Source organism: Mugil cephalus, chromosome 6 (genome assembly GCF_022458985.1).
Source record: "Mugil cephalus isolate CIBA_MC_2020 chromosome 6, CIBA_Mcephalus_1.1, whole genome shotgun sequence".
In the NCBI taxonomy this organism is placed as follows: domain Eukaryota; kingdom Metazoa; phylum Chordata; class Actinopteri; order Mugiliformes; family Mugilidae; genus Mugil; species Mugil cephalus.
In genome coordinates this window covers 15451393-15478396 of record NC_061775.1, presented here as the reverse complement: position 1 = coordinate 15478396, position 27004 = coordinate 15451393, and the positions used below count along the sequence as shown (strand labels likewise).

General features: G+C 43.8%; 2 protein-coding genes across 8 annotated transcripts in view; one reads left to right on the top strand and one right to left on the bottom strand.

Moving 5' to 3' along the window:
- The window catches only part of szt2 (SZT2 subunit of KICSTOR complex), an 84095-nt gene extending 65458 nt beyond the window's left edge, over positions 1 to 18637 (bottom strand). For 4 of the 7 annotated variants that reach the window (XM_047586781.1, XM_047586783.1, XM_047586788.1 and 1 more), the window contains exons 1-28: positions 18471 to 18637; positions 16792 to 16917; positions 15971 to 16144; positions 13684 to 13854; positions 13472 to 13594; positions 13188 to 13350; positions 11948 to 12054; positions 11654 to 11864; positions 11155 to 11325; positions 10840 to 11071; positions 10608 to 10737; positions 9867 to 10012; positions 8677 to 8829; positions 8015 to 8129; positions 7258 to 7463; positions 6915 to 7151; positions 6638 to 6716; positions 6407 to 6495; positions 5892 to 6060; positions 5612 to 5729; positions 4824 to 4937; positions 4090 to 4293; positions 3839 to 3936; positions 3192 to 3330; positions 2773 to 3096; positions 2434 to 2641; positions 2027 to 2074; positions 60 to 187 (exon numbers count right to left, since the gene is read on the bottom strand). In XM_047586781.1, the coding sequence (XP_047442737.1) occupies positions 60 to 187; positions 2027 to 2074; positions 2434 to 2641; positions 2773 to 3096; positions 3192 to 3330; positions 3839 to 3936; positions 4090 to 4293; positions 4824 to 4937; positions 5612 to 5729; positions 5892 to 6060; positions 6407 to 6495; positions 6638 to 6716; positions 6915 to 7151; positions 7258 to 7463; positions 8015 to 8129; positions 8677 to 8829; positions 9867 to 10012; positions 10608 to 10737; positions 10840 to 11071; positions 11155 to 11325; positions 11654 to 11864; positions 11948 to 12054; positions 13188 to 13350; positions 13472 to 13594; positions 13684 to 13854; positions 15971 to 16144; positions 16792 to 16917; positions 18471 to 18494 (4207 nt within the window). In that variant the 5' untranslated portion in view covers positions 18495 to 18637. The remainder of the gene's footprint in view (positions 1 to 59; positions 188 to 2026; positions 2075 to 2433; positions 2642 to 2772; positions 3097 to 3191; positions 3331 to 3838; positions 3937 to 4089; positions 4294 to 4823; positions 4938 to 5611; positions 5730 to 5891; positions 6061 to 6406; positions 6496 to 6637; positions 6717 to 6914; positions 7152 to 7257; positions 7464 to 8014; positions 8130 to 8676; positions 8830 to 9866; positions 10013 to 10607; positions 10738 to 10839; positions 11072 to 11154; positions 11326 to 11653; positions 11865 to 11947; positions 12055 to 13187; positions 13351 to 13471; positions 13595 to 13683; positions 13855 to 15970; positions 16145 to 16791; positions 16918 to 18470) is intronic. The other 3 variants (XM_047586784.1, XM_047586785.1, XM_047586786.1) reach the window with 1 other exon arrangement.
- Positions 18638 to 20664: 2027 nt separating this feature from the next.
- Positions 20665 to 25465, top strand: ddx10 (DEAD (Asp-Glu-Ala-Asp) box polypeptide 10). The gene is made up of 2 exons (XM_047588213.1): positions 20665 to 22242; positions 23758 to 25465. The coding sequence occupies exons 1-2, from the start codon at positions 20893 to 20895 to the stop codon at positions 24991 to 24993; spliced, it is 2586 nt and encodes an 861-aa protein (XP_047444169.1). The 5' UTR covers positions 20665 to 20892; the 3' UTR covers positions 24994 to 25465.
- Positions 25466 to 27004: the final 1539 nt, after the last annotated feature.

Genomic DNA, 27004 nt, shown 5'->3' with positions numbered 1-27004 from the left:
AAAAAGAACGGGCTCTGAAGACTTTCCCAAGTCTTGACATTCTAACTGAAGGAGGTCACCTTTGACATAGCTCTGGTGGTAATGTTCTTGCAACAGACTGCAGTAGTTGGCCAGTTCTTTGTGTTTGTGTGGTTGAGCCAAGAGGTCAGTCCAAGGGGACGGACTGCTGCGGTCTTGAGACAGTGACCTGCCAAAATGGACATCATCAGAGGAAACACACAGAGAGGAAATAAACGCCAAGTTAGAAAAAAACGCCGAAGCATCTGCTAAACCCACATGGACTGAAGGTTAATTTAGGATTTTCCAAAAGATTCGCATCAATGCATGTAGTTTTGGAGTCACATATACGTAAAAACAAATAAAAGTTCAGTTCCATGTAGTTTTAATCAGACCCACACTACAGTAAGCAACATCAAAGAAGCCAATAAGCCCGCAAGGGACAGCTGAACCTCCACAGCAAGCGTTTGAAGCATTTGATTGAAAAATAGCTATCAATAGCGAAGGGAGGGAGAGACATGGAATAGGAGATAGAAAAAACCTCGATCACCAGAGACAATGTTTTTACACCATGACAAAAGTGTTTGGAACCATTTAAGAATGTAAATTATGCCTCTCGAGGTGCCCAGGTAATTCAGTTTGTTCCCCTGCTTTTTATTACATGTAACTTAAGAAGCTAGTTTTGCACCAGAGTAAGAGGGCAGAAATAAACAGACAAACATGCTTTCTGTGGCTGTCAGGGCCACTAATGTTAAGGATCGCCTTACACTTTGACTCCGGCCACACAAACACGGCCACATCATTAAGGGCTCACCTACACGTGATGGTACACCCACTTTGAGTATGTCTGTCCATGTTTCATTTGCCTGTATAAAAATCTGAGTGGCTACGAGCATTAGTATACTACCTTCAACCAGAAGCATGAGCAGCTTCCCACTGAAAACGAATATCTCATTTGTTATTGCTATGGTGAACATGTTCGCAAAGAGTCATAAAAAGCTTTGACTGCTTGGATGGAAACAAATAGTGTGGTAAGGCCACACGGAAACAAGTAGAGATCAACCAAACTATAGGTATTTTACTTTGGTGTTCGCCAATCCGGAGACGCTGCGGACACTGTTGACCCGTGCAGCCCATACATTGTCCCTCTACCACTAGTATCATGTGTGCAGGTGGAAGCTGTTAAATGCTTGTGCTCTACCTCTTTTTACCAGTTTAATTTGTATGCAGTTTAATTTGTATGCATAAGAGTGTTGCATGTTCAGAACTTGCATTAAAGTCTGATCTGGGCAAGTGACCAGCTTTAGGCACGTGTTTTAAGATCTAGCATAAAGATATGTCTCCAGATCCGAGATCCGATCTCAACTATGTATACAAATTAACCTTGACATAATTTGGGGCGCGATACCGGTTGCATGTTTTTTTCTGAATGAATAAGGCAAAACTCCAATGACAAGAAGAGCACCCCTCTTGAGTATAGGCTGTCTTTAATGCGACTCAGGACGCATTGCCTTCACACTACTGGACACAAAATATGGTCTGAGATGAAATCTCTAAAATCCGTTCACACCCGTCTTTGACGTGATCGGATTGCCCAGATCGCACCTCAATGCAAGGTCTTAACAGTCCCTAACAAACAAAGCTGTTTAACAGGAATCTCCATATAATTACATGATAGAGGTAAGGTCATTGATCACTTTAGTGTTGCCCTTTGTTCCACAATCCTTCAGTGAACTTAGATCGCTCTAATAACGACAACAGTGAGGATGGACTTGTTTAACTGTGCGTTGTGGTCAGTGTGTGGCAGCGCTGCACCTGCTGTGTGTATGCAGCAACATGAGCCTGAGGAGGAAGCAAAGACAGGCCTGAGAAGGGAAGATGCCTTTGGAGTCTACAGTATTAGAAAAGCCACACTTTCCCGCTCTACAGAAGACAAGCGCATCCCTAGGTTCTCAGAGGCGGTCCAGTCAAAGCTGAGCTGCATCTCAGCAGACAGAGAAGGAGAGCAGACAAAGAGCCAAGCTGCTACCTGAACTTCGTCTGCTGATACATCTCCAAGGATTCTGCATCTTGAACTCTATTCTCACCCATGAAAACAACCAGAGACACACATGTTAATGACTGGACAGCAACTGTAGTCACACAGTCAGAATGTCATACAGTCGAGGGAGAAATGTTTATTACAACTAAAATGTTCTTTGCATGGCTATGGCTGCCATTTCTATCAGTCATGATGACACTATACTCACAAGGCAATGGTTGAAATATTAGAACACGGCACCTTGACAACAATAATACAGCACATGAGTGAGTGCATTGTTGTTATATCATTATTATTACTGATAGAAATGCTAGCCCCTTTTCTTTTGGGTACCAGTTTCCTTTTCTTTCAACATCTGGACCCTGCCTTGGCCTTCCTGCAGATTAGCTCCGTACCTGAAGAAGACGTCCCTGGGCTGGCGGCTGGAGTTGGGGTGCACCAGTTGTTCCTTCAGATGCTCCAGAGAGCAGTTGTAGACGTAGACGGGACACTTTAACTGGCCCCCGTCCCCAGTGCTCTGCTGTGAAACCTGCCTGCTGAAGCTGATGTGGAAATCCGCCTTGTGGGGTTCTGAGAACTGGACTCCCTCTTTGCCTCCCAGATCTGGAAAAGTTAGAGCAGTAGACATTTTTTCAACACATCGTTTAACCGTACATGTTCATTGTCAAACATGGTAGTGAGTATGTGGTACTGTTTATCTAAGATCCTCAACCCATCTTGAATTATTCACTGACCTGAGCCCGATGTCCCAGTTTCCGTCTCCGACACTCGGCTGTCCCAGCTGTCCTGGTCCAAGTTCTGGGAGTCGACAGCCCCAGCGTGGCCATCGGATGAAGGTGAGAGTACAGGGGACCTGGCGGTGAGGAGTCCACTGCTGGAGCTCCTCCTCAGTTTACTGGCCAGGCTGAGGCCGGACTCGGACCTCTCCAGTCCACCGGTGGAGCCAGAGAGGGAGTCGGCCTGAGATTTGTTGCTGGGTGTCAGAGTGTCATCCTCCTGCGTGCTCACGTTACTCCTGGGCTCCGTCTCCAGTCCCGACGCCATCAACATCAGAACGTCTGCAAAACAGAACACACTAGTCATGTTAATTGTGACTCGTTGCTTTATGAGAATGAGCTTTCAAATGTAAGAACCACGTAAACGACATGTGGACCTGTGAAGGTAGCAGGAAGGAACGTGAGGAGGATCTGCTGGGAGCTGATGTACTTGGCATAGCACCTCCACTGCGGTGTAGAGCAGCTCCTCTCCAGCAGCGAGGCCTCTTCATCTACAAGGTCGGCATTACTGAAACTCTGTCAAAAACAGAGAGAAGACACGAGGTGTTGTGGGGATGCTGCTCCTACATTGAATGCTATTTATTCATACCATTGTCACTCCAGCTGGACAACAACTCACCTTTCCATAACACACAACTCACATCTTATTTATATGAATGCCACGCCATCCATATTACTGTAACTTATCATTTATCCTACCTGTGTGTATATAGTGTATATTTACATTCCTTATACTAATATATTTTATTAATTTTATTATTTATTAATTTATTTATTTTGTACAACCATCTTACACCTATTTTTCCTTTTAACTTGTTATTTTTTTTTGAGCTACTAAGTTTACTTCTGTAGTTGTTGAACTCATTACCAAAGTAGCACAATTGTGTGCAAATGTAAAGAGTACAGATATTTAAAAAATGCATTATTCACAAAGAAAAAAAAACAAAATCACACGACAAATTCTGTCTGCGGACTGTGTGTAGCGAGCGAACATCCTCCAGGTGAGGCCAACACAAATGTGTACCTGTAAAGTGCTAGTAGATCCCATCACCTCTTTGCTGCTGCCAGTGGTGTGGAACGACGTCATGGTGTCTTGCCTGTCAGGAGGCTTCCCGCACTCCTCTGTAAAAACGCAAAACGGATAAATTAGGAGACACGGTGACTCATCAGGAAGTCCCTTTTCCGCTTTTGATGAAAACCTGAAAGCCACGTAGGTTTGTTAATGTGGGAGTAAGAGATTAACCACTAAGGTGAGATGCAGCAAAACGCACTGACCTTTAATGACGGGTAAAGTGAAAGGAGCGACGTGGCCGTCTCGTTCTCGTTCCAGGATGTGGTGCATGAAGGCGACGTGGTCGCTGTCGGCTAAAGGGATCTCTCTGTCGCTGAGCTCGTGCTCCAGGCTGCTGTGGAAGAGGTTGAGCAGGAGCTCATTGGGCAGACAGGACGAACTGTGAAGCTGCTCCTCATTATCAGAAGCTGTGCAGAAAAAAAGGTAAAAACGTGTGACAACAAGGAACACTTTTTTTCCCAACTTATTATTTTACATTACTTTCACATCAATAGGGGTTATTTCATCACAGAGTCTATTTACATTTACATTGCATTGCCTTATTTGTTATTCAACCTAATCTTTTATGAGAAGAGATACTAGAAACAAAAACACAACCATATAAACCAAACCAACAATAATCAAAAGCAACAAGAGCACAAATATTACCAATGTACCAATAAAAATAAATAAACTATATAAAGAAAGAAATTTCATCTTGCGCATTCATATATATGTCCGCGTACCACAAAGAACTCATACTGTTGCAACACCACCTATTGTCCAGTTTGCTTATCTACTCATTTGCATATATTTCGACTATGATCAATACTATTTTTTTCTGACACTACCTTCAATAACAACAAGAAACACTCCTACATATTTCATGATTAACATACAGTACATTGTTCTTATACATACAGTATATATATACTGCTGAATAACATGCATACAGTACCTGTACTGAACGTGAAGAAGAAGAGTTCAACCTGCTGGCATTTTGGGAGGAGCTGAATGAGGTCAAACTGGAAAGGAACCATGTGGATGCTCTCCTCAGAGGACATTGCTTCTCCTACACACACACACATCACACACATCCATTAACTTAGGCTCCGCTCAGACCTTGATTTAACATCCACGCTGCGTGATCCGATTGCAAACACTAGCTTAGACACACCCAGAAAGCATCGATCATCATTTGAAATCAAACAGACCACGTTTTGAGGTGTGAACACACATTGGGTCACTTTAAGGTTTGCCTACTCAACTACTCTTTGTTCCCTATTCATTCAGAAAAGCAAAACATTCAACTCTTACAGAGTTCTTATTGTCTGAAAAGAAAAAAGTATTCAAACAAAAACATATCAGCGTGTGGTTATCGATGCCAATACTTGGATGTACGCGAGTGAAGTTCAGTTGTGTATTTCGTCACTGGTGCCTTTATTTAACTATTACTATGCTGGAGATGTTTTCTTTCACTGCTGCAAATGGTGCAGCGGAGAAAGCCGGCGTTTCAGGGTCGGCGTTACAATCTGACCTTTGTGGGAGTCTAATGTCAGGGATCAAGAGACGACCTTAAAATGTCAGGTGCAATGTGAATTTTTAGCTGCTTACATGTGACTGGATCACCCATTTAAAATAACTGAACAGAGTCTTACACTCTGTCTTTCAAATACAGCAGTCCACACAGCGCACACTAACCGTGGCAAAAGGCACTAGCACCAATGCTAACGTAAACTTCGTTACCTCTCGCATCCTTGAGTCCAGTCGGCAGCAAGCAGACCTGATCCTTATTTTCACAGAGTTGACACAAATACTCAAAGGTCATCATGGTGGACATGCAGACCAGATCCCTTGGGAAGATCTGTGACAATAAAGCAGGTCACTTATGAAACCCTGAAACCAGTTTTGAAATTATTTTTTAGGGCAAAAATAATCATAGATAAAGACAACACAACAATAAACTGAGAGTTTTATGAAACTGATCCCAGCGTGTGGGCAGACAGATTACATTAGTTACACACACCGCTTGAGGGATCTCCTGGTACTTGAGGCCCTGGAAGTGTCGATGCTGGTCCAGGCAGTTCATCACGGCGCCACTTTGCGGTTCGACCCAGCATTCTGTCACGAGGTTTAGCTCCGTTTCCAGGTCCACAGCCTCCACCTCTGTGTCATTGTCATCGTCAGTAGAGAAGCTGGTTTGCACGAAAGACAACAGGTTAGAAAATGACAATTGCAGCTGAACTTTTACAAACCTTTACAAAGTATATGTCATAAGATCGGTCAATACATTTTTTTTTTTACTGGTATCGGCATTGGCCAATACACAGGTGCATTCGCCGATGCATATATTATTTCTTTCCCGCAAGATTTACGGAAAGATGCAACCACAGGCAGTCCTGTGAAGCTGGAAATGCTGCTGACCTGTGCAGCCCATACATTGCCCCTCCCCCACCAACAGAGTGTGTGCCACTAGAAAATGCTTGTGCTCTACCTCATTTTACCTGTTTATTTTGTAGTCATTACTACCGCCAGTCTCACCTGTCTTTAGTCGAGGTACAGTGAGGTGGAAACAGGATGTACTGAACAATACAAGAATGACTCTCTCTGTCTGTGTCAGTTGACATCCCCTGAAGACAGAAAAAAATAATTTCACTGGAAACAAAGTAGGACACGAGGAACAGCGTACGCAAAAACACACAAACACTCAGAGCCCCGAGGATCAAACCAAATATGTGATGAATGAATCGATTTTGTCCTGCAGTTATTTACCTTCATCGGCAGCTCGATCACCATGTTTATGATTCCCTCGCCACTGGCGGCAAAGTGAAAACCCTCGGATATTCGAATCCTACAAGGACATTAGGAGATGTTTGCAGGAAACAAATTCCACAAGGCTGTTTGTTTCTCACATTAAACCCACACGGCTGATTCATCTATGAGCCGCAGTATATTGAATGAGTTCTAATGAAACTCAAAACCTGTGGCTACAGGAAATAAATGCAGTTTTCTGGAATGTGATAGTGACGAATTATGTGCTGAGACTCACTCGGAGAGCATGGACAGGATGTGAGCCACGGCCTGCATGGCCACGGCTGGTCCTTGGCTGCTCTGCACGGCCCACACCCACCGCTGGTGTAGGAAGTAACGCGATAGAGAGGCCAGGGTGGAGGACGCCGTCCTGTTGGCTGCCATGCTGAGGGGCATAGCACTGTTGGAAGGCGGTGGAAAGTTCTCCATGTTGAAAATGAAGGGAGTCCTGAAGTCCAGCGGCAGCTTCTCGTACCTTCAAAGCAGGAATAAAAACATCACAGAATGTGTTAACGCAACCACGATTTTTGAGTTTTATTGCAAAGCCTGTGGTTCAGCTTCAAACGACTGCATGAGCTGACCTGATGAGCAGCTTCTCCAGAGGCTTATTGAGCACCACCACACACGGTCTGTCTGACAGCGCGGGCTTTGGAGCGGGGATGGAGGGAGATTTGGATGGAGATGGGTGGCCAACACTCCTCCTCTTGGTTTTGGGCGTGGCCTCTTTGCTCTGAACGCGATGAGGGAACCGAAGCTTGAGGATCTGCTCTCGCAGCTCATCCACAATCTGACAGAAAAACCACAATGAGTTACACAACACCACTGATATTTGATCAAGTACCCAGGTCATCCAGGTCATCTCACATCATTTGTTTTTCTTAACAGGACACTATTTTCAACATATTTGTGGTTGATTTATTGGATTTCATGATACTATGAATACACCATGAACCACTTTAACCTCTTACCATTCCAACCTAATTAAAACGCCTAATTAAGGACATACCCAAAGTAAATTGAATGCTGTTCATGAACTTTCTGGAGCTCAAGCATGGTCTTGGTCTCTTATGAAAGCCAATAATCACTTGAAGTGGTGTTGTTCTTGAGTAATCACATTTGGCAGACAGTTGAAAAAATAAGTAATTGTTGGGACGCCTGAATTTTTGATCTGAAAATTACATACTGCATGCAGCCTTTACTCGTGGACAGAGCTCTGATTGATTGGCTCTGATATGACCCAGCAGAATGTTTAAGGGTTAAGACAGGGCAAAGTGCAATTACTGGACATTATCATGTCACTGACCTGTATTCCCTATGTGTATGTTTGACCCTCATTACCTTGTTTCTAACATGGGCTGGTGTGCCAATAGGGAAGCCCAGGCGCAGCACCATGCAGGGTGTCTTGGAGATGAGGCGAACCAGGTAGAAGGAGGTGGGAGGTTGGTCGGACGAACTGTGGAGGGATACAGATTGAATCAAAAACTGAATTATTTGGTTTGGACTGTGACATTTCCGCTTGCGACCATTTAAACAATATATACAGTAGACGCGAGCTCTGAGTGGAAATCCTTCTCAAACTAATTGGCTGAGGAGAAGAAAGTGAGTAGCGATTCACAAGGAAAGGGAAATCTTTAAAGGCTCATTAAGCTATGCGTTTTTGCCAGTTGGGTTAATTTTTGTTTCGACTTCCTGTTTCACTTTAAACAATGGCGACTGAAACTTTCGCCGAAATTTCGCCAAAGACATCTCCGAACCTCCTGAGTTAACCTTTCCTTACATCTATTGATCCAATTTTAAAACTGCGGAGATGGAGAAGCAGTTGGAAATACTAAAGTGTAAACATGCTACCACCAAGAAGACAAATCACAGCTCTTGTGGTCTGCGCTGTCACCATAGCAACACTGTCATATTGATTTACATCTTAACCCTGTATCAGGGTTTTTAATTTTCAACCACAAACACCAATGTGACTGTTGTTATTTCTGCAGCCGTCTACTCACCTGTATATAAGTTTAACATACGAGTAACCCTCCACCAGCACAAAGCTGCTGCAGTCTCTCAGCAGTGAGGTGAGGGCAGAGTGGGAGATGCGACACTGGATGGTGCTATAACGCCCGTTGTTTCCAGCTGTATGCAGATGTTTGGGGACAGGCCTGAAGGGACAAAAACGATTAGAACCATTAAAGATTGACAGAATGAACTATAAGGGCTGTTCACACCGGGAAAGTCCGATAGTTCACTTGCTTTGGTCCGGACTTAAAAAAAAAGAAAAAGAACTTGGTTCGGTTTGTATTCACATTGCATTCTTTGACAAGCGGACCAACACTGTAAACAAACCCATGTGTGTCCCATAGCCGCTCAGTTACTGGATAATAATTATTGGCGGGATCTTTGGCGAAGTTTATTCCCTTTAAGCCGACACTGCCTCGTACATTCTCTCTGCAATTTGGCCGTGGACGTGGACATTTTTGTGCGTCAAGCAGGTGATATATGCTCTCCTCCGACCATATATCGAGGAGGCAGTGCTCTCTTCTGTGCCCCACGCTGACCCACGGCTCATACTTGGTATAAAATAGAAAAGAATGAAACAACCAATGACCGATCACAACATTTTTTGTAACTTTTTTTTCGCTGGTATACCATTTAGCAATCGATCACACATTATTGTTTTTTTCTTGTTTTTGTGGACAAAACTGATGCTTATTTTTCCTTTGGACAACTTTATGGCATTGGCGACCAAGAAGTTCAACGAACTTAATAAAATTTAAACATTGAACATTTAAGAGTGGGTTGAATGGGGCAAACTTAATTTTTTTCGTTAGATTTGGAATTATTCAGAATTTACATAATGCAAAAAAGGACATTATTTTTGTTAATTAAATGCGGGCCCTACACTTATGTCGGGCTTTTGTGTGTTATATTGGTGATTTCAAAGGCATGAGATATTAAATACAATAAAAAGTACTGTTGTCCTGAAAATCCGCTGATTTGTATCCACACCTACTTAAAAAGTCCACACCAGAGGAAAAGTCTGTTTCAAGCGGAATAAACGAGCCTGGTGTGAATACGCCCTAACTTAATAATAACATCAGAGCGACACCCACACAACAACTTCCTTCTTTCTTGTATCTTATCACTGATGCACATCACGCTCACACAGTAAACCACAGACATATACTGTATTTCTCACATGTCATGTTCAAGGATGATGGCGATGCGGTGCATGTGCAGCCATCTCTGCCAGAAGTTGGCATCCATGGACAGGATGGGCTTCCAGTACGAAGCAAACTGGGACTGAGAGGAGTCTTTGGATCCACTGTGCTGCAAAGACAGGACCTAGGGAGGGAGAAAGATATCAGCAAGTAGAAGACTGAGAAGACACAACTCTTTAGGTCCACCATCATCAATTTACCGTCTCTATAAAGTTAGGAGGCCTAAATGGTGAAGATTATCCTAGAAGAACATCTACAATAATCTTCATAAATATAAATATGGTGTTATCATTAATGTGTAATTAATTACAAATGCGGCTTTTTCAATATTATTTTATCCATATTATTGGAGGGAAAAAAAATATGTTTGTTGTTTGTTGCAGTTAGTACAATAATCCCAAAAGAGATCCATGATGAGAAGAAAATCATGCAAGCAAAATAAATCATGAAAATAGAGTTGAGGAAGTAATACTTAAATCATAACAACAATGTAATCTTGGTTTCAAGTGTTATTTCTTGAATGTTTTTGTAGCTTGCCCTAAATTTAAAATGGTCTAAACCTTTTCTTAATGCAACAGCTTCTCGAGCTCAAGGGTTTTTGTTCGATTTCTGATATGTGGTTTTGATGAAAAGCGGTCACGCGTCACACTGCTTTAGAAATGTGGAGGTTTTAAGAGTTTTCCCGAAATGCCATTCATGCATGATTGGGTGCACAGTACCGGAGTGGTAGAGCCAGGAGGAATGTAGAACAGGGGAACTCCATTTTTGGTGCTCTCAGGAATCATGTAGTTCTCAGGAATCGAGTTAAATGACTGAAGATGCACCAACATTTGATCGGTCTGGTTGATGCTGGGAGGACACAAAGCGTACAGAGTTACAGTACGTAGCAAATACATCATGCATCAGAACAACAGCCGCCAGCCTCTATCGAGTGTGACACAGATGCAGTACCTCTGAAGGGTGTTCCAGAAGCGGCGGATGACGGAGGTGCGGTACGGGCTGGTGATGGGCTTCCTCTGGGTGCAGCTGATATCGTGCAGGATGTCGTAGCTTCCCTCCATCGTCACCTCAACCCTAGTGGTTCTCTTGGAAGGGTCCAATGGCCAGGAGGCAGCTGCTAGGTACTCGATGTGCATGTTGTGCTTCCACAGCAGGACCAGCTTCACTTCCAGCTGCGTCCCACCTGAAGAAAGAGTGGCTCCGTGTTAAACAAAGACACTCCACCACCCTGTTGCTCCTGGACACCGAGCAAAGACGGACATTTACCTTTGGTGAGGCTGATCTCTCTGATGGTGTAGCCCTCTCTCAGTCGCACCGACACCACGCTGATTAAATGAGCATGGACTTCTTTCTCCGTGTGCTTCTTCCTCCTCATGACAAGGGCAGGGTTACCGCTGGCCGACACCAGGTGCTCATTGAACAATTTGTGTTGAGAGACTACAAAACAGAGAAACGGTTTCACACAATCTTCTTTATCGCTGACAATAATCAGTAGTTAGCCTTTTTATCTACAAAATACTATGAATGCAGCCCACAAAACAGAACAGGGATTAAACTGGTGAGAGGATAATCACATCAAATCAAATAGAATACATTTCAAATTGCAATTTTACAATGAAATAAGTCAGTTAGTCATTTAGAGTACCACAACACTGTAATCAAGGGGGCCGATAATTCAGTAATGCAAACCAGACAACTGAAGACACTGTGTTAGGAGAGGAACTCAATTTCCAGACTGAAAGCAACTCATGCATTGTTGTCTCACCGCAGAAGTACTCGGAGTTCATGGACTCTGGGGTCTTGAGAAATGAGTAGGTCAGGAAGGCCTTGTGGTAAGCGTTCATCTCCTGGCTGTTCAGGTCCACGTCAGGACAGCTGGGCAGGTACGAGCCAAACGTGGCTAATGAGATGAACTTCATCAGCTCCACATTGGGGATGTAGCCAAAGCTGCAGTCATAGGAGTATGCGCCGCCCACCTGGAAGGGGACAAACGTAACTTAGAGAGGAGAAGAGTTTCTGTAGCGTGGAGCCGCTAACGTCAGGGTCTCATCGCTTTTACCTGCACAAAGGAGCAGGCGATGGTTCCGCTTCGGAGCTGGTTCAGCAGGGTTTCACACACGGCTACGTCAGGAACACTCGTCACTCCATCTGTGATTATAATGATACCTGGAACACACACAGGTTGGATGAGTAATTATATAAGATATGGAAGATATGACACCTTATTTGATCGCTTCATAGCAGGAAGTCTACACGCGCAAAAACACAGTGCACAGTGGAAGTCGGAGCCAGGAGAACATCTCCATGCTTAAATATCAATAATCCAATAATGTCTATCTACCTCTCAATATATATATGTTTCAGTCTCCAGGGGGCGCTAAAAATGGTAATTTGATTTGTAACTTGATTTGTATCTCTCAGTCACTGGATTTTACAGTTTATTTGTCATGTTAGAAAATAATCTCACTATATATTGCTTTATACTGTAATTCATATCCTCATGCACATGTTTGTTGTTTTCTCATCACCGCCAGTATCTAAACTGTAGCACCAGAATGCTAAAGAGAAGTGTTGTGATTCATTTCCTGTACAGTGTTTGGTATGTGGCTGCTTGGTCAGCAGTATTTTCCTCGATACTGAAGTGTGTTGATGTCTCACTAACGCCGTCCTATCAGGACCAAACTAGGCACTTTCATACAGACATACTGTGCATTGCGAGCACAGATTTTTTTTTAACTGTATGTTGAGGACTGTGATGATGACTGCACCTGACTTCAACATCTAAAGCAGTGTTATGTGGAAGATAAGATCTTTGTGTAGTTGCTTTGCATTTGCATATTAACTCACAATTCCAACATATTATTTGCATGCTGTTGTGTGGTGCAGTGTAGTGTAGTTTTAGTAGCATTAAAGCTGGGGACATAATGTTCCAGTGGGGGCCGACCTGAATGATCCACATTGAAGAGCGGGATCAGGAGAATGTGCAAGCTTCCTGATAGTAAGTACTTACTGCTAATGTTTGTTCGAGCATATTGTTCTTGTATCTGTGGAAGTTTTAATGAGGTTTTTAAAAAATCTCTACTGTGTAACAGCTGCAAGAAGCTGCAGGCTGACGGTGTTGTGCGTTTATCACGTTGGGGACTTCCAGTGTGAAAGGCTGTGTGTATGAAAAAGCTGCTTGGTTGTTTGAACGTGTCTGGACTTCTTCAAAGAGGTTCTAGGAAATGATTCGGTAAGGAGGCAAGGGAGGAATTCTTTTCTGCAAATGGTCTAACTTGGGACAGTTGATACAAACCTACCTGCACTGGAGTTTGGGGGCAGCAGCTGAAGGGCCAAGATGCCCTGGCGTACCATGCTGACCAGACCCATGTCAGCAGACACCATGGAAATGCCTTGATTCCGATAGGGCTGGTCATCCAGGTTGTTGTTGTGGTGATTTGAGGTTTGTGCCGGATCCACAGACTAGAGGAAAAAAATATCACATTGACGTGTGCTGTATCTTCATGAACACCGGAAAGCCCCAACTAATTTCTTATCTCCACAAGAAATCTGTCCAATGCACATAGTGCCAACATGCACTTGCCTGTTCATGCTGCTGATGCAAGACTTCTGCAATGTTGCTCTCCACCGCTCTGAGCTGCTGATAGATGTGATGCAGGAACTCATCGAGGTCCGTTCTGTCAAGCTGGCACCCTTGCACCAAAACCTGCAGGAGAAGTCAAGACAAGGGTCTCAGCACAACAGGATTCGTAAACACCAGTTTTAATGTGATTGCTTTGAAGCTGCCGTAACGACCTGATGTGAACTGAGGCCAATAATTGACGAGTAAGCCAAGATGGTGATGAAGATCTTAGGCTTGAACGGCTGATCGGTCCCCGGGACTTTAAACGGTTGAGCCAGGCCAGCCAGACACCTCGACAAGGCGTGGAACACCTCGTCAAAGATCATCTCTCCTGTGCTGTCATCCTGCGGGAAAGAACACTTTTCAAATACAGAGCATTCACATAATCCGGTCTGCAGTTGCTGACTTTCGACCTCCGTTGGATAGAGCTCATGAATCCAAGATATAAAGTCAACAGAGAATCTTAACTCTGTTTTGTAAGCCTATCTCTGATCATATCGTGCCAGTTTTTCTTGTGCCCGCACATCACCTAAAAAGATAGCTTATACACAAATAGAGTAATACCGATCTGCTTCACAGCCTTTCCAGTAAATAGGAAGTTAAACTGAAGATGACACACTCGATGGCACCGAAGCCATGACTGATCCAGCGTTATCAAGGGAGACACCAACATTAGAAACTAATGCAGAGATGTGAAAATGAACCAAAAGAGTGAACTTGGTGACACATCTGTGCTACCGCCGCCTTTTATTTGGCACTTAGACATTTGCTCTTTGCACGTCAGTGGATTTACCCTGAGGAGCAAGCGTCCTTTTAATTCAGTTGTTTGTTTGCTCATGTTATAAATCCATTAGTTATGGGGCCTGATGGAGTGATGGATATTAACGTTTGCCTGGCGAACAGGTTCTGAAAGTCAATCTGGGGCTTTACAAAAAGGTTCGCGTGTCATGCTGCATAATGTTTCCTCCACATTTTAATCAGCGTTAAAACTATTAAGTGCCAAAGTATCACTGAATGAGGTCAGACTTCAAATGGTGTCGGTGCCCGACTGCCAGGAAACATTAAAGTGCCTTCTGACGAATCAATAACGTGCCAGGAGAATAACAGCTTTCAGCAGAGTGACTTCTGTAGTTAATGCTCAGAAGATGGTGGGTAAATTTCCATTTGTGCGCAGACGCTAACCAGGGCTGGCTCAGCCGTTCACTACAGGATTTGGCGCACTTTGAAGGGGTGCCGGTACAGACGCACCATCTCGCATCACATCGCAGCTGTCGCGTACCTCTCGTGACTCCTGGTGCACTGCTGCTGTGGCGTAACATAGTAGTAGAATCACAGTGTTGCTGTTGTGTTGTCCCAGGAGACTGACTACAGACGCAGTGTCTTGCACGATAAAGAATGCCCTAACAGCTGCAGGTGCAACAAATAGGTGTGTTTTCCTGCTAACTTAGACTCCTGGTCCCTGGTTGCTGCAGTGATTTCAGATTTCAGTGTGTCTCCCTGTAGATAACTGCTTAGTGCTCAAACACTAAGGACTCTAGCACATAGTCCAATCAAGCAAACAGCTGCTAGACATACTTCTCATGATGCACTGAGCACCCATGCTCTATACTTGCCTCTTTTCACTATATATGCCCTGCCCTGAACTCCGATCTGCTCACAGTAGCTCATATATTTGTACATTAAAGCAGCTAACTCAACTGTAATATAAATACCATTGTTCCATTGTTCCAGGCTTTCACGCCCCCATGCTTTGTTTATTCTAATAACAGTGACTTTATGAACACACTGAATACCCACTGAGCTTCCTGCAATGAATACTATAAAAAAAATGGCTTTACTATAAAATCTTTATTTGCAGACTTCTCAGTAAGAGTTGTGATGTTCGTGAACGAACCGAATTTATTGACCATATCTTTAAGACGAATGACAGAAACTGAGTTGTGGTTTCCGAGGCGTTGATTCCTGGTCAGGTGTGGTCAGGGTGTCTGTCTATCTGAATTTCTCACGAAATAAATAATCTTATGAATGAATAAATAAATATCTACGATCTATATTTTAGATACAGATAGACTCAGATATACCACCAAGAGAATATGTATTGGTGGGATGTTCAAATGATTCTTTTGAACAGCTCTTTGAAAGCAACGGATTCACAAGATCCAGCTCCCTTCTCAGAGTCACAAATCCCATAACTTAATAATAACTTGTCCGGTTTCAATTTCTTAAGAAATCAGGTGTTGAAACATTGCACCACAAAGCAGCTGTTTGTATCTCAAAACAATTCATCTCGGCCGCGATCGCGCTGACTCAATCAAGCTGAAGGACGGTGGCGGATGAAGAACTGCAGCCACATGACGGCAGGCAAACCACACGCACAGTCCAGACACGGACAACCCATGAGCGATGTTGCAAGAGGTTATGTACTCAACGTGAGGTTTTGATAGTGTGTAGTCTTCTTACCACAATCCCTGTGGAGGGGCTGAGGTCCAGCTCGATGATGAAGCGGTACCTCCGGGCCAGGAAGGTGGCCCGAGTGGACGGCATCAGTATGCAGGGGTACGAGGCGGGGGAGAAATCCGACTGCCATCCTTTAGGTAAAATGCTCAGCAAGTCCAGTTCGTTTTCTGAGTTCAACTACAAATGAAGTGAGGGTCAAAAACAACAGATTTAAAGGGTTCAGAAATGTTATTTCTTTTTTTTCAAATAAATATATTTTTAAGCTTTCCACAGCATTGTAATGTTTTGTTTCCACCAGCGCTGGCTCCTGTAGGTCTCAGTGTTCATACTAGAGGTAACTTATGTAATACAGAAAGTGGATTGTTTCTCAATTGTTAAATAAAAGCAGAAGACAGAGAGTGCTGCCTTATGTCACCGACTGCTGCTCTCACTAATGCACTAATACCTATTTCTCAACATGCGGTATATAAATATGAAAGTCTTAGTGTTGTGAAGTCATTCTGTATCGTAATATCTTTGTCTTGCCAACACAGGGCATGTGAAGCTTGAAGTGGAAGGTGGTGCTTTATCTGTCAATGGAACGCAACCTTGTGACAGGCCATGAATCATAAGTTGCATAATGCAGAAACACAACATGATCAGTGAGGAGGGATCTATACCAGCAAATAAATTACTAATATAACAGCAATCAATTGCAACATACAGCTCAGAATATGCATATGCCGCTGTGAGAACGAGCGGCAGTCCGTCGGCCGCGTTTTATCTCTGTGCTGCCGTGTTACCGCGGGGACAGAAACGAGAATTGAAACACATCACTGACTCACCACTTCGGGCTTTGAGGCCGGCCAGATGACTTGGTTGAGTTTCCCGAGGAACCATGCCAGACGCACATTCCTAGAGATCCGATAGTCCTCCTTCATGAGCAAATAGATCTGGTCGGCCTCCTCCACCTTGCGATGAGAAACGTATTCAGATCAGGCGCAACATTATGACCACCTGCCTTATATTGCGCGGGTCTCCCTTGTGCCTCCGACAGCTGTGACTCATCAGATAATGGACGTAGTTTTTAATCCGCGAGCCATCACTACGCTAAGTAATGCACTTAAAGGCCTGTGCAATAACTGGGACTACTCCACCTTACTTACATTATGTGAAATGTCTTATTTATGAACACTGCATATGTTTCAGGCCCTGTCTGTTTGCATGTGTGTGTGAAGTACGAATGGGATATAAATTATCTTTAAGTATTTGCTGCTTTATATTTTTACACTTTTCATATGAGCTCCATTTTTATCTTTGTGCTTGAGATTTCTTTGTATTTATTTAGAATGACAATTAAGGAATCTAGTTTAATATGAAGTAATCTAATCTAATCTAATCTAATCTAATCTAATCTGATCTGCTCTACTCTGTGGTGTCTGGCTACACAATGTTGTTAGTGGGGGGTCTATGGGTCCTATAGGTTAATGGGAGGGGTCTCTGTGGACACTTGATCAGTTTGGGATCTAGTGAATTTGGAGGCCATGCTGTTTTGCATCAGGCTGCATCCTGCTGCCATTAAGGAGTGTCGTTGCTATGGGGTAGGGTGGGGGTGAGGAGGGGGCTGGTCTGGTCTAGGCGGGTGCTACATGTCCAGGTAACATCCACAGAGCGAGGCTCCAGTGAAACCCCCTAGAGGTAAGAGGGTAATAGGTAATGGATGATGAATGTGAATTTCTGTGTGATACAGGAAGTGAGAGTCAGAACTTGAAATCTTAGCACCACGACTTCTGTAACGGGAAGGCCTGCAATAAATAACACCGATCTGCGTGCAGGTCAGACACCTGCCGTCGATCCAAACCCAAATAAACGACCGTGTCATTATTTATCAGCCCTCAGAAGTTTTCTGCATGGATGCATCGCGTCACCTGAGCACACACACAACAGGCGGCAGCTGCTTCCTCTTTAACAGTGAACGGTGCGTCTCACTGATCTGAGCTCGCGACTCTGATAAAAATAAAAAAACTGTAACGTTTCAAAAATAAATAAAGCAATAATTTTTTTGAGGTTTCTGTCAAATCCACTGTAGCTCTTCGGTCAAACTCTTTATTATTATTATTATTATTATTATTATTGTTATTATTATTATTATTACTAATAACGGTTACCCTGTGTGGACTGGATTTAACATGAGCCACCTCAACACCCCGCTGTCAGTGAGCTGCTGAAAGGTCAGACATATAAAGAACATCTCGGGAATTTAAGAGGAGCAGGCTCCCTCTACTCTTACTATCGTGTGTCGTGTGAATTCCCAGCTTGTTTTCCATCTGCTGAAGTCATGCAACCTCAAACCAAAAACACCCCCTCTGTTGTTAAATAGACGTCTGCACAGCTCTGCCTGCCGGGGACGTTTTCGTTTTCTGACACTTTAAATAGCACTTTGTCGAGTTCTGGGTTGCTCAGACGAGACACCAAACAGAAAATATGCAACATTTCTCCCAGCCCGTGCAGCCCTGAACATTACCTCATTGTCCTGTCTCTCTGCCATGCCTTGTCTGGCATAGGGACTGCGGGGATGTCGGCGAGCCTCAGCCTGCGAATATCCACTTTGGTTTATGGAAAGAGCGTCTTGTAATAGTTGTTTATCATCTGCTCTGTCCAGTGATCAGGTATTGGCAGAGCAGTATCAGCCTCGACATGGTCACAAACAGCTTCCGCTCACGCCTTTCGTAATAAAACGCGTGGTGATTTATCATGTCAAAATCAGAGTCTTTGATTATAGTATATTCGTAATTAATATAATAATTCAGTAAAATAGACATTTCGATTGACATAGTGGTTTCTCAGACTATTTCTACGGTATATTTTGACTGGGAGACATTTACAACAGATGTTTGCCACGCTTGTTAGGTTTCACTTTAATCAACTTTGGTCTCGTTTTATAATATTTTATTTTGATATTTCAGTCATTAAGCTTCCGTGAATGTTGTTTTTTTAGCGGTATATGAACCGGAAGTAACTCCGTTTCTCTTTTTTCTCCGCGAGAAACATCAGACACGTTCCCTCTTGCAACTAACTATGAAACACCGAGTTAACCTCGAACAAAGAGTCAAGAATTTGGACTAACTTGTTAAAACATTAGTCAGTAAGCCTCGTGAGCGGAATCCACTCAATAGCTGTCACAAATTCAAAGTGTTTAAACTGAAAAGACAATGGGAACCGTAACGAAAGTGCATCAGTTTCTGTCAGGACACGATGATTGTTGCACATGCTGTTTACTTGCTCACTGCAGGCCAATGTTTGGCCTCGAATACCTTCTATGTCTATTCTAGACGCAAAATGACATTATATCTGTAGAGTAAACAAATAACAATATATTTGACCCTCATCAATGGTAGATGAAATGTTACGGGATTTAATTAAAAATCCATTTTCTGTTTTTATTTCTACATTATTGTTGTTGTTAGTCACCATAAATTTTTTGCAGTCATATTTTCTGATCTTTTGTGTTTTAGGACAACAAGACATTGTAATATTAATATATTATGATAATATTAGGTGGAGGCTTTAAATAAGCCCACCGTGTTTTTCTTTGCCTCCCAGTGCACTTTCATTATTTTTTTTTCTCTCTGTAATATTTTATGTGTTTTTTTAATTGTGCAAAATAAAAAAAAAAGAAAGAAACATTTTTAGATACAGGAAAATATTTAAGGCCCATGTGAGCAGCCTGATGTGCAAAATAAGTTATTTTTAATGAAAATGAAAGTTTTAAATGAAAAACAAACTAATAAAATGAAAAACAAACTAATAAATAACATAAAGAACCATTCACAATATATATATATATATATATATAAATCTATGCTATAAAACTAAATATTAGATCAATGTCTTGTTTTGTACTTTAGACATCCGGGTTGTTTGGGCCGCTGTAACAATGCGCAACACGCCACTACAAACACTCACATTGTTGTGCGACTGAGAAGAGTAAAATCACACTGGTTTACTTGATTAAAATAAAGCATTAGAAAGTAATATGTGAAAATAGTAGTAAATGTTGCACTTTACTTTCCCCCCACAAAGTAACATTAAAACCTGCTTTTGAACATTTTTTGTTGATACACAGGTACAGAATACAAAACATAAACAACTTCCTCTCGTGATGCTGAGGGAACCACCATCAGCTCAAAACAGCTAAAACCATAGAGATGGTAGTGGATTTACGGAGGTCCAGGCCCCACATGCAGCCTGTAACCATCTACGGGGAGTGTGCAGAAGTGGCTCAGACCTATAAGTACCTACACAGACATCAACATAACACACCAACAAAATCAACAGTACAAAGGAGAGGGAAGACTGGAACTATGTTTAAGACTGCACTAACATTTATTATGTAAAGCTATGTACAGTTGACCAATTTGCAATTAACAAGTGAGTATTTACGCATTTAGACAGTGGTGTTGTACAGTCTGATGGCTGTGGGGACAAAGGACCTCCTGAACCTCTCAGTCCTGCAGCGTAGTGAGAAAAGCCTCCCACTGTTGTTGCTTCTCTGCTCCTCCAGGATGTCATGTATATTTTTTGTCATTACTTACATATCTATCTACTATTTTTACTTGCTCCAAACCAAATCTATGTCCACTCTATTTGCATCCCAAAGGGAAGTGGTTAAATACATCACTAGTCAAACTGTGAAATTCCGCGCATGCGTCGGATCCAAGGCTGTCAGAGAGGACGGAGAGGACCCAACCAAGTCAATGAGAGCGGAAAGTGAGGACTAGACTAGACCCATACGCATGCGCACACCACAACTAAAACGCTGACATTCGCGAAAGGTCGCGTGGCGATCACGTCATGTTGCATGCGACGAAGAATTGGTTTCCCCCACGCTGTACACGCCAGGCGTGTTTATAAATCCCATTTTCAGATCTGATCGATCTTCCGTCATGGAGAAAAGAGCTTCAAATACCGGCGGAAAGAAAGCCAAGCCCGCGAAGATGGAAGACGGCACCGATCCCGTTAAGAACTTCGAGAAATGGAAGAAACGATACAACAAGACGAAAGCACGGGTGAAGAGGGAGAGCTCACAGAAGAAGAAGCCCGAGTGGCAGGTCGAGAAGGAGTACATCGACAGGCTCGTGAGCAGGTACGGAGACATCAACACCAAGGGTGCCGTCAAGTTTTCAGACTTTCCCATTTCAAAGAAAACACTGTTAGGCTTGCAGGGATGCCAGTTCCGACAGCCCACCGAGATCCAGAGGCAGACCATAGGCTTCGCGTTGCAAGGGAAAGACGTCCTCGGAGCGGCTAAGACCGGTTCTGGGAAAACGTTAGCCTTCCTCATACCGGTGCTGGAGTGTCTGTACCGACACCAGTGGACCTCGATGGACGGCCTCGGTGCCTTGATCATATCCCCCACCAGAGAGCTCGCCTACCAGACGTTTGAGGTCCTCCGGAAAGTGGGCAAGAACCACGAGTTCTCTGCGGGGCTCATCATCGGCGGCAAGGACCTGAAAAGCGAGTCCGAGAGGATCCACCGCACCAACATCGTCATCTGCACCCCGGGTCGGCTGCTCCAGCACATGGACGAGACGGCCACCTTCCACGCCTCCGACCTCCACATGCTGGTCCTGGATGAGGCGGACCGCATCCTGGACATGGGCTTCGCCGACACGCTCAACGCCATCGTCGAGAACCTCCCCAAGTCCAGGCAGACGCTGCTGTTCTCCGCCACGCAGACCAAGTCCGTCAAAGACCTGGCCCGGCTCAGCCTCAAAGACCCGGCGTACGTGTGGGTGCACGAGAAGGCGAAGTTCAGCACCCCGGCCACCCTGGAGCAGAGCTACGTCGTGTGCGAGCTCCACCAGAAGGTCAACATGCTGTACTCGTTCATCAGGAGCCACCTGAAGAAAAAGGTCATCGTCTTTTTCGCCTGCTGCAAGGAGGTGCAGTACTTGTTCCGGGCCTTCTGCCGCCTCCGGCCCGGGATGCCCATCCTGGCCCTGCACGGCAAGCAGCAGCAGATGAAGAGGGTGGAGGTCTACAACGATTTCCTGAGAAAGCAGAACGCCGTGCTCTTCGCCACCGACATCGCAGCCAGAGGCCTGGACTTCCCCGCCGTCAACTGGGTGCTGCAGTTCGACTGCCCGGAGGACGCGGAGACCTACATCCACAGGGTGGGCCGCACGGCCAGGTACAAGGAGGGCGGAGAGGCCCTGCTGCTGCTGCTGCCCTCGGAGGAGAAGGGCATGATCAGCCAGCTGCAGGAGAAGAAGGTTCCCGTCAATAAGATCCAAGTGAGACATCTTCTTGCACAGCACACACATGCACAACACGCACAGTCCCAGCACAGGTCAACTCTGTGCTGATGTTTGTTTATGAGAATCTTGTATTGGACTGTTCATTTTCAAGCAGCTTGAAATTAAAACACAAGGCAAGAAATAGAGTATAAATACAGTATGACAGTATGAAATGACGTGCACGATCACCCTACAGATAATTCTAAAGTTAATCTGCGGCCGCCCTCAGCCACACTGACCTCTAGATTGTAACTCCTGTTGGAGGCAGCTGTCTAGAAACTACTGCTCATGATCTACTCAATAACAGACAGACAGAGGTGACAAGCGGGTGAACATACAAAAAAACAGCAGTGAGAGCACAGGTGTCAAAGCATACGCAAAAGCAGGCCAGCAGAGGGTCTAATCTGGCCTGCAGCTTGAAATTGTGCGAAAGTGTGAAAATTACATGGAAAACTGCAGTTTTTCAATGGAAATAACTGCTGTCCTTAATTTGTCCAGAGAGGTGGACAGAACACAAAACTGAGAGCCAGCACAAAACAGCAGACGACAGCAATGAGCCCAAATTGCACCCATTTTGCTTAATTAAGTTAAAAAAAAAAAAAAAAGTTTAAGGATAGTTTATAAAATTTAAATATTATCCTACTTTACTTGTTCTTTGCAATAAATCAAATTGGAGTCGTCCTTACTTATAGGTCGTTATGCTATTATGATCAAATTGGGTTGTATGTGGACCCTGAACTAAAATGAGTTTGACATCCCTGAGTTACAGAATCAGATATTTCAATTGGGAAATATGTTTTTATCATACAAACTGCAATATATAAATGAACTGTCTTGAACGGTATTTCTTGACATGTTTGTTGTTCAAGATTAAGATCAGGATTTTTTTGGCTTGTCCACCAATCAGCCACAACATTAAAACCACTGACTGGAGAAGTAACTGACATTGACCGTCTTCTAACAATGTTAGATCTTACAATATAGACATGTACCACTCCCACCCCATAAAAAAATATAAAAAGCAGCACAAGGTGTTGAGCTGGCCTCCAAATTCACTAGATCCCAAACTGATCAAGTATCTGTGGGATGATCCAGAGAGGCCCCTCCCTTCAACCCATAGCACCCAATGGCCCCAACTAACAACATCCTGTTACCAGACGCCACAGGTCACCCTCAGAAGGCCCATGTCCATTCTCTGATGAGTCAACACTGTTTTGGAGGCACAAGGGAGACCTACACTGTGTTCAGAAGATGGTCATTATGTTGTGGCTGATCAGTGTATGTGTAGGATACACATAGATAGCATAAACATAACAGAGAGTTGAAGGAAACTGGCTCATGATAATAATTAAAAAAAAAAAAAACAGTTCTAACATCAAATTATGATCAGTTATAAATTATTATGGCCATTATGTAATAACTTTGACGGATCTATAATAAATATCTTCAAAAACACCTTTAAAAGAGCAGTACAAATCATCTGCATTAAATGTATTAACTCTCTGATTCCAGGTGAACCCCGAAAAACTGCAGAGCGTGCAGCAGAAGCTGGAGGCCTTCCTCGCCCAGGAGAAGGAGCAGAAGGAGAGGGCCCAGAGGTGCTTCGTCTCCTACCTGCGCTCAGTCTATCTGATGAAGAACAAAGCCGTGTTTGATGTCTTTAAACTCCAGATCCACGAGTACGCTCTCTCCCTGGGCCTCGCCGTTGCTCCGAGGGTGCGCTTCCTAAATAAAGCTCAGGCACAGCGAGCCGAGAAAGGAGGGCAGAGGGAGGAGGAGCGGTCTGAAGAAGAGGAAGAGCTGGAGAACTTCAAGACCCAGCTGACGGGGACGGTTCCTCGCGAGGAAAACCAAAGCTCGGAGCCGGAAGACTCCAGTGAGGAGGAGGAGGAGGAGGAAGAGGAAAGTTGTAATGAACAAGATGTGCACCAGTCTAAGGCACTTCTCCTCGGTGCAGATGACAGTAATGAGGATGACGACGATCTGCGAGACTTGGACCTGCTGACAGTCAAAAGAAAGGACGTGTTTAGTCTGACGGGGGGTGAAGAGGATCCGGAGGAACCTGCCGTGAACTCCAAGAAGAAAACGGAAAAAGAGACAAAGTACAAGGAAGCCAAAAAGATTCTGAAAAGAAACTTTCAAGTGAACACCAAGGTGACTTTCACTGAACAGGGAGAGGCTCTGCAGCTGTGGCCACCGGTCCAGCGGACGGTGACCGGCGACGAGGACGATGAGGAGGAGCAGGTCTCGGGCATCGACGTGGAGAAGGCCAAGGAGAGGCTTAAACGGGAGGATCAGGAGTTTGACAAGCAGGAGTACAGCCGCAAGGTGAAAGCCAAACACAGGGAGAAGAGGCTGAAGGCGAAGGAAGCCAGGAGGGAGGCGAGCAAGCGGAAAGGACAGGACTCCGACGAGGAGGACGAGGTGCTGGCGTACCTGGCTAATAACAGCGAGGACGAGTTTGACCCCAGCACCCTGCCAGATCCAGACAAGCTGCGCTCGTCGTCGTTGGAGGAGGAAGAGGAAGAGGAGGAGGAGGAGGAGGAGGAGGAGGAGGGTCATGATCGGATGAGGTCAGCTAAACGGCAGCACAGCAGTGAGAGCAGTGAGGAGGAGCAGGAGGAGCCGGCTCCCGGGAAGAGGAAGAAAGCGAGCGAGCCGAAGGAGGAGCACACGGCTCTGGACACGGGTCTCTCTCTGGCTGAAGACGAGGAGCTAGTCTTACATCTGCTGGGTGGGCGGAGTTAGAGAAGGGCTGGGACATTTGGGGAGTGGGTTTATAGAAGATATGAAATCGGTTAACGAACAAACTCAATGAAACGAGAAAGCCCAGTCCAAGACCACATGCTGATTGGATCCACTGATTGCGTCTTGATTGTGTTCACATGGCAGAGTGACTCCTGGTTTTAGTTTACATCGAACTAATGTTATTCTGATTTGTATTCTGACTCCTCACAATGACCTCTGACCAAGCACAGTTTCATATGAGTGTTATTTTGAATGTATGTAAAGGGGAGGGGCCTCTGTGGATCGGTTTGGGATCTACTTCATGGACATTGAACAAGGACGTCGTCCCTCATTCTTTTCCTCTTCCTCCTCATCTGAAAAACGGGGCTCTTGTAATTAATAGCATATTCTAAATATGTAACATCATCTTTATTGTCTAGTTTTGAGCTGAACTTATCCATTGAATTATATTATTAAATAAGTATTACATTCATTTCACTCTGAAATGTGTGGACTCCTCTTTCAAGAGACTAATTACATTCACTCTGGTTCATCCAACTAAGTCTGTGTATTCTTTGACAGTATTTATGATACATAATAAACAGTAACTTCCTTCTACAACAGGCTGCCAAGAAGTAGTTTCTATTCTTAAAATGGTGAGTTTTATGTTTACTGCAAAATAAAGCCTGAACAGACCACAAGAAACACAGAAACTGAATGTAAATTCACTATAAAAATGCTAACATTGTATGCAGTTATTTGGTTAGAGCTAGCAGTTAGAGAAGGGGTTTAGGGGCTACGTCCCCCATTATATATCTTTAATACCTGTCATCTGCCAAACTGTGGTTCACTAACAAACATGATTCATAGCTGACTGACTCTTTTCATGTCAGGAACATGTACTGTATTGACATGCAGATCAATAGGGTATCTCCCTTTTTTCAAAACTTGATGGACTCTTTTGATGAAAACCATTTATATAGATTTTATCCAATTCAGTAATAACCAAGAGCACCCCAACGGCATCATATTTTGACAAGAAATTATAAGAGTTTTGATCACAGTAGGATTCGTTTGATAGGATTTTGTACGGTCCCATGTAAAGGGGCACCCTGTATGTCACGTCTGTGTCCAGCAGGTGGCGTTAAAGTCATACTGCCTTATTGCGCCTTAGCGTTACCCTCATCCAGAGGCTGCAAAAACTACACCATCTTCAGACAATGAAGTTAGTTTTCTGTTTTGTTTTTTTTTGTTTGTTTGTGTTTTTGTTTTTTTATGCTGGGTGTGAGCAGATGGCATATTACGAAGTCCCGGAAGGCACATGAGGGGGAGATCTAGCAAAAGTATCGCGGGATATTGTCAAACTTTGTGGGAACTCGCAAAACATTCTCCGTTAGTTAATTAATTTTCTGCCCATGTCTTTTACATGTGTATTATTAAGGTGGCCTACAAGCTCCTCTTTTCCCGAGCATGCCCTTTATATGAGACTTAAAAATGTGTCAAACTCAAACTTTGGAACTATTTAAAATGTTTAAATTGGATTTTGTTCTACTTGAGCTTTAAACATGTTTACACCGAGTCTTTTTCTTTGTCTTTTTCACAAACTCAAATCTGGTCACCCCAACATTATGCCTTCTTCCGGCACCTCTCTTCATTGCTTTATAAGTCAAATGACTTGTAAATAAAAGTAAACAAACTAACTATGAACTTGAGAAATTTTGCGAGACCTTGCAAAAGTTTCTCGGAATGGTAAAAATGATCAAATCACTCATTATCTTATTACACAGACTCACGGTGTGTCCGTGAACGTAGCTGTGTTCGTTGCAGTGGCGAGTCACAGCTGGGCGGAGATTCTGTAAAACACCAAATATTGCTTCTAATGGGCTGAAAAATTAAACCGTCTTGCAGAAAGTTTATGGACGTATACTAATGGTGCCATATGCACCATATATATTATGTACTCCTTTGTACACCTTTTATGCTCCATCTGATGCAATATAGGCTGAAAAGACCAAACAATGTGTGCGTGCAT

Excerpts from the sequence above, each read along its gene's own strand:
- ddx10 (XM_047588213.1), top strand. The coding sequence starts at position 20,893 with ATGGAGAAAAGAGCTTCAAATACCGGCGGAAAGAAAGCCAAGCCCGCG. Across the intron at positions 22,243-23,757 it reads TTCCCGTCAATAAGATCCAA|GTGAACCCCGAAAAACTGCA; the intron begins GTGAGACATCTT and ends CTCTGATTCCAG.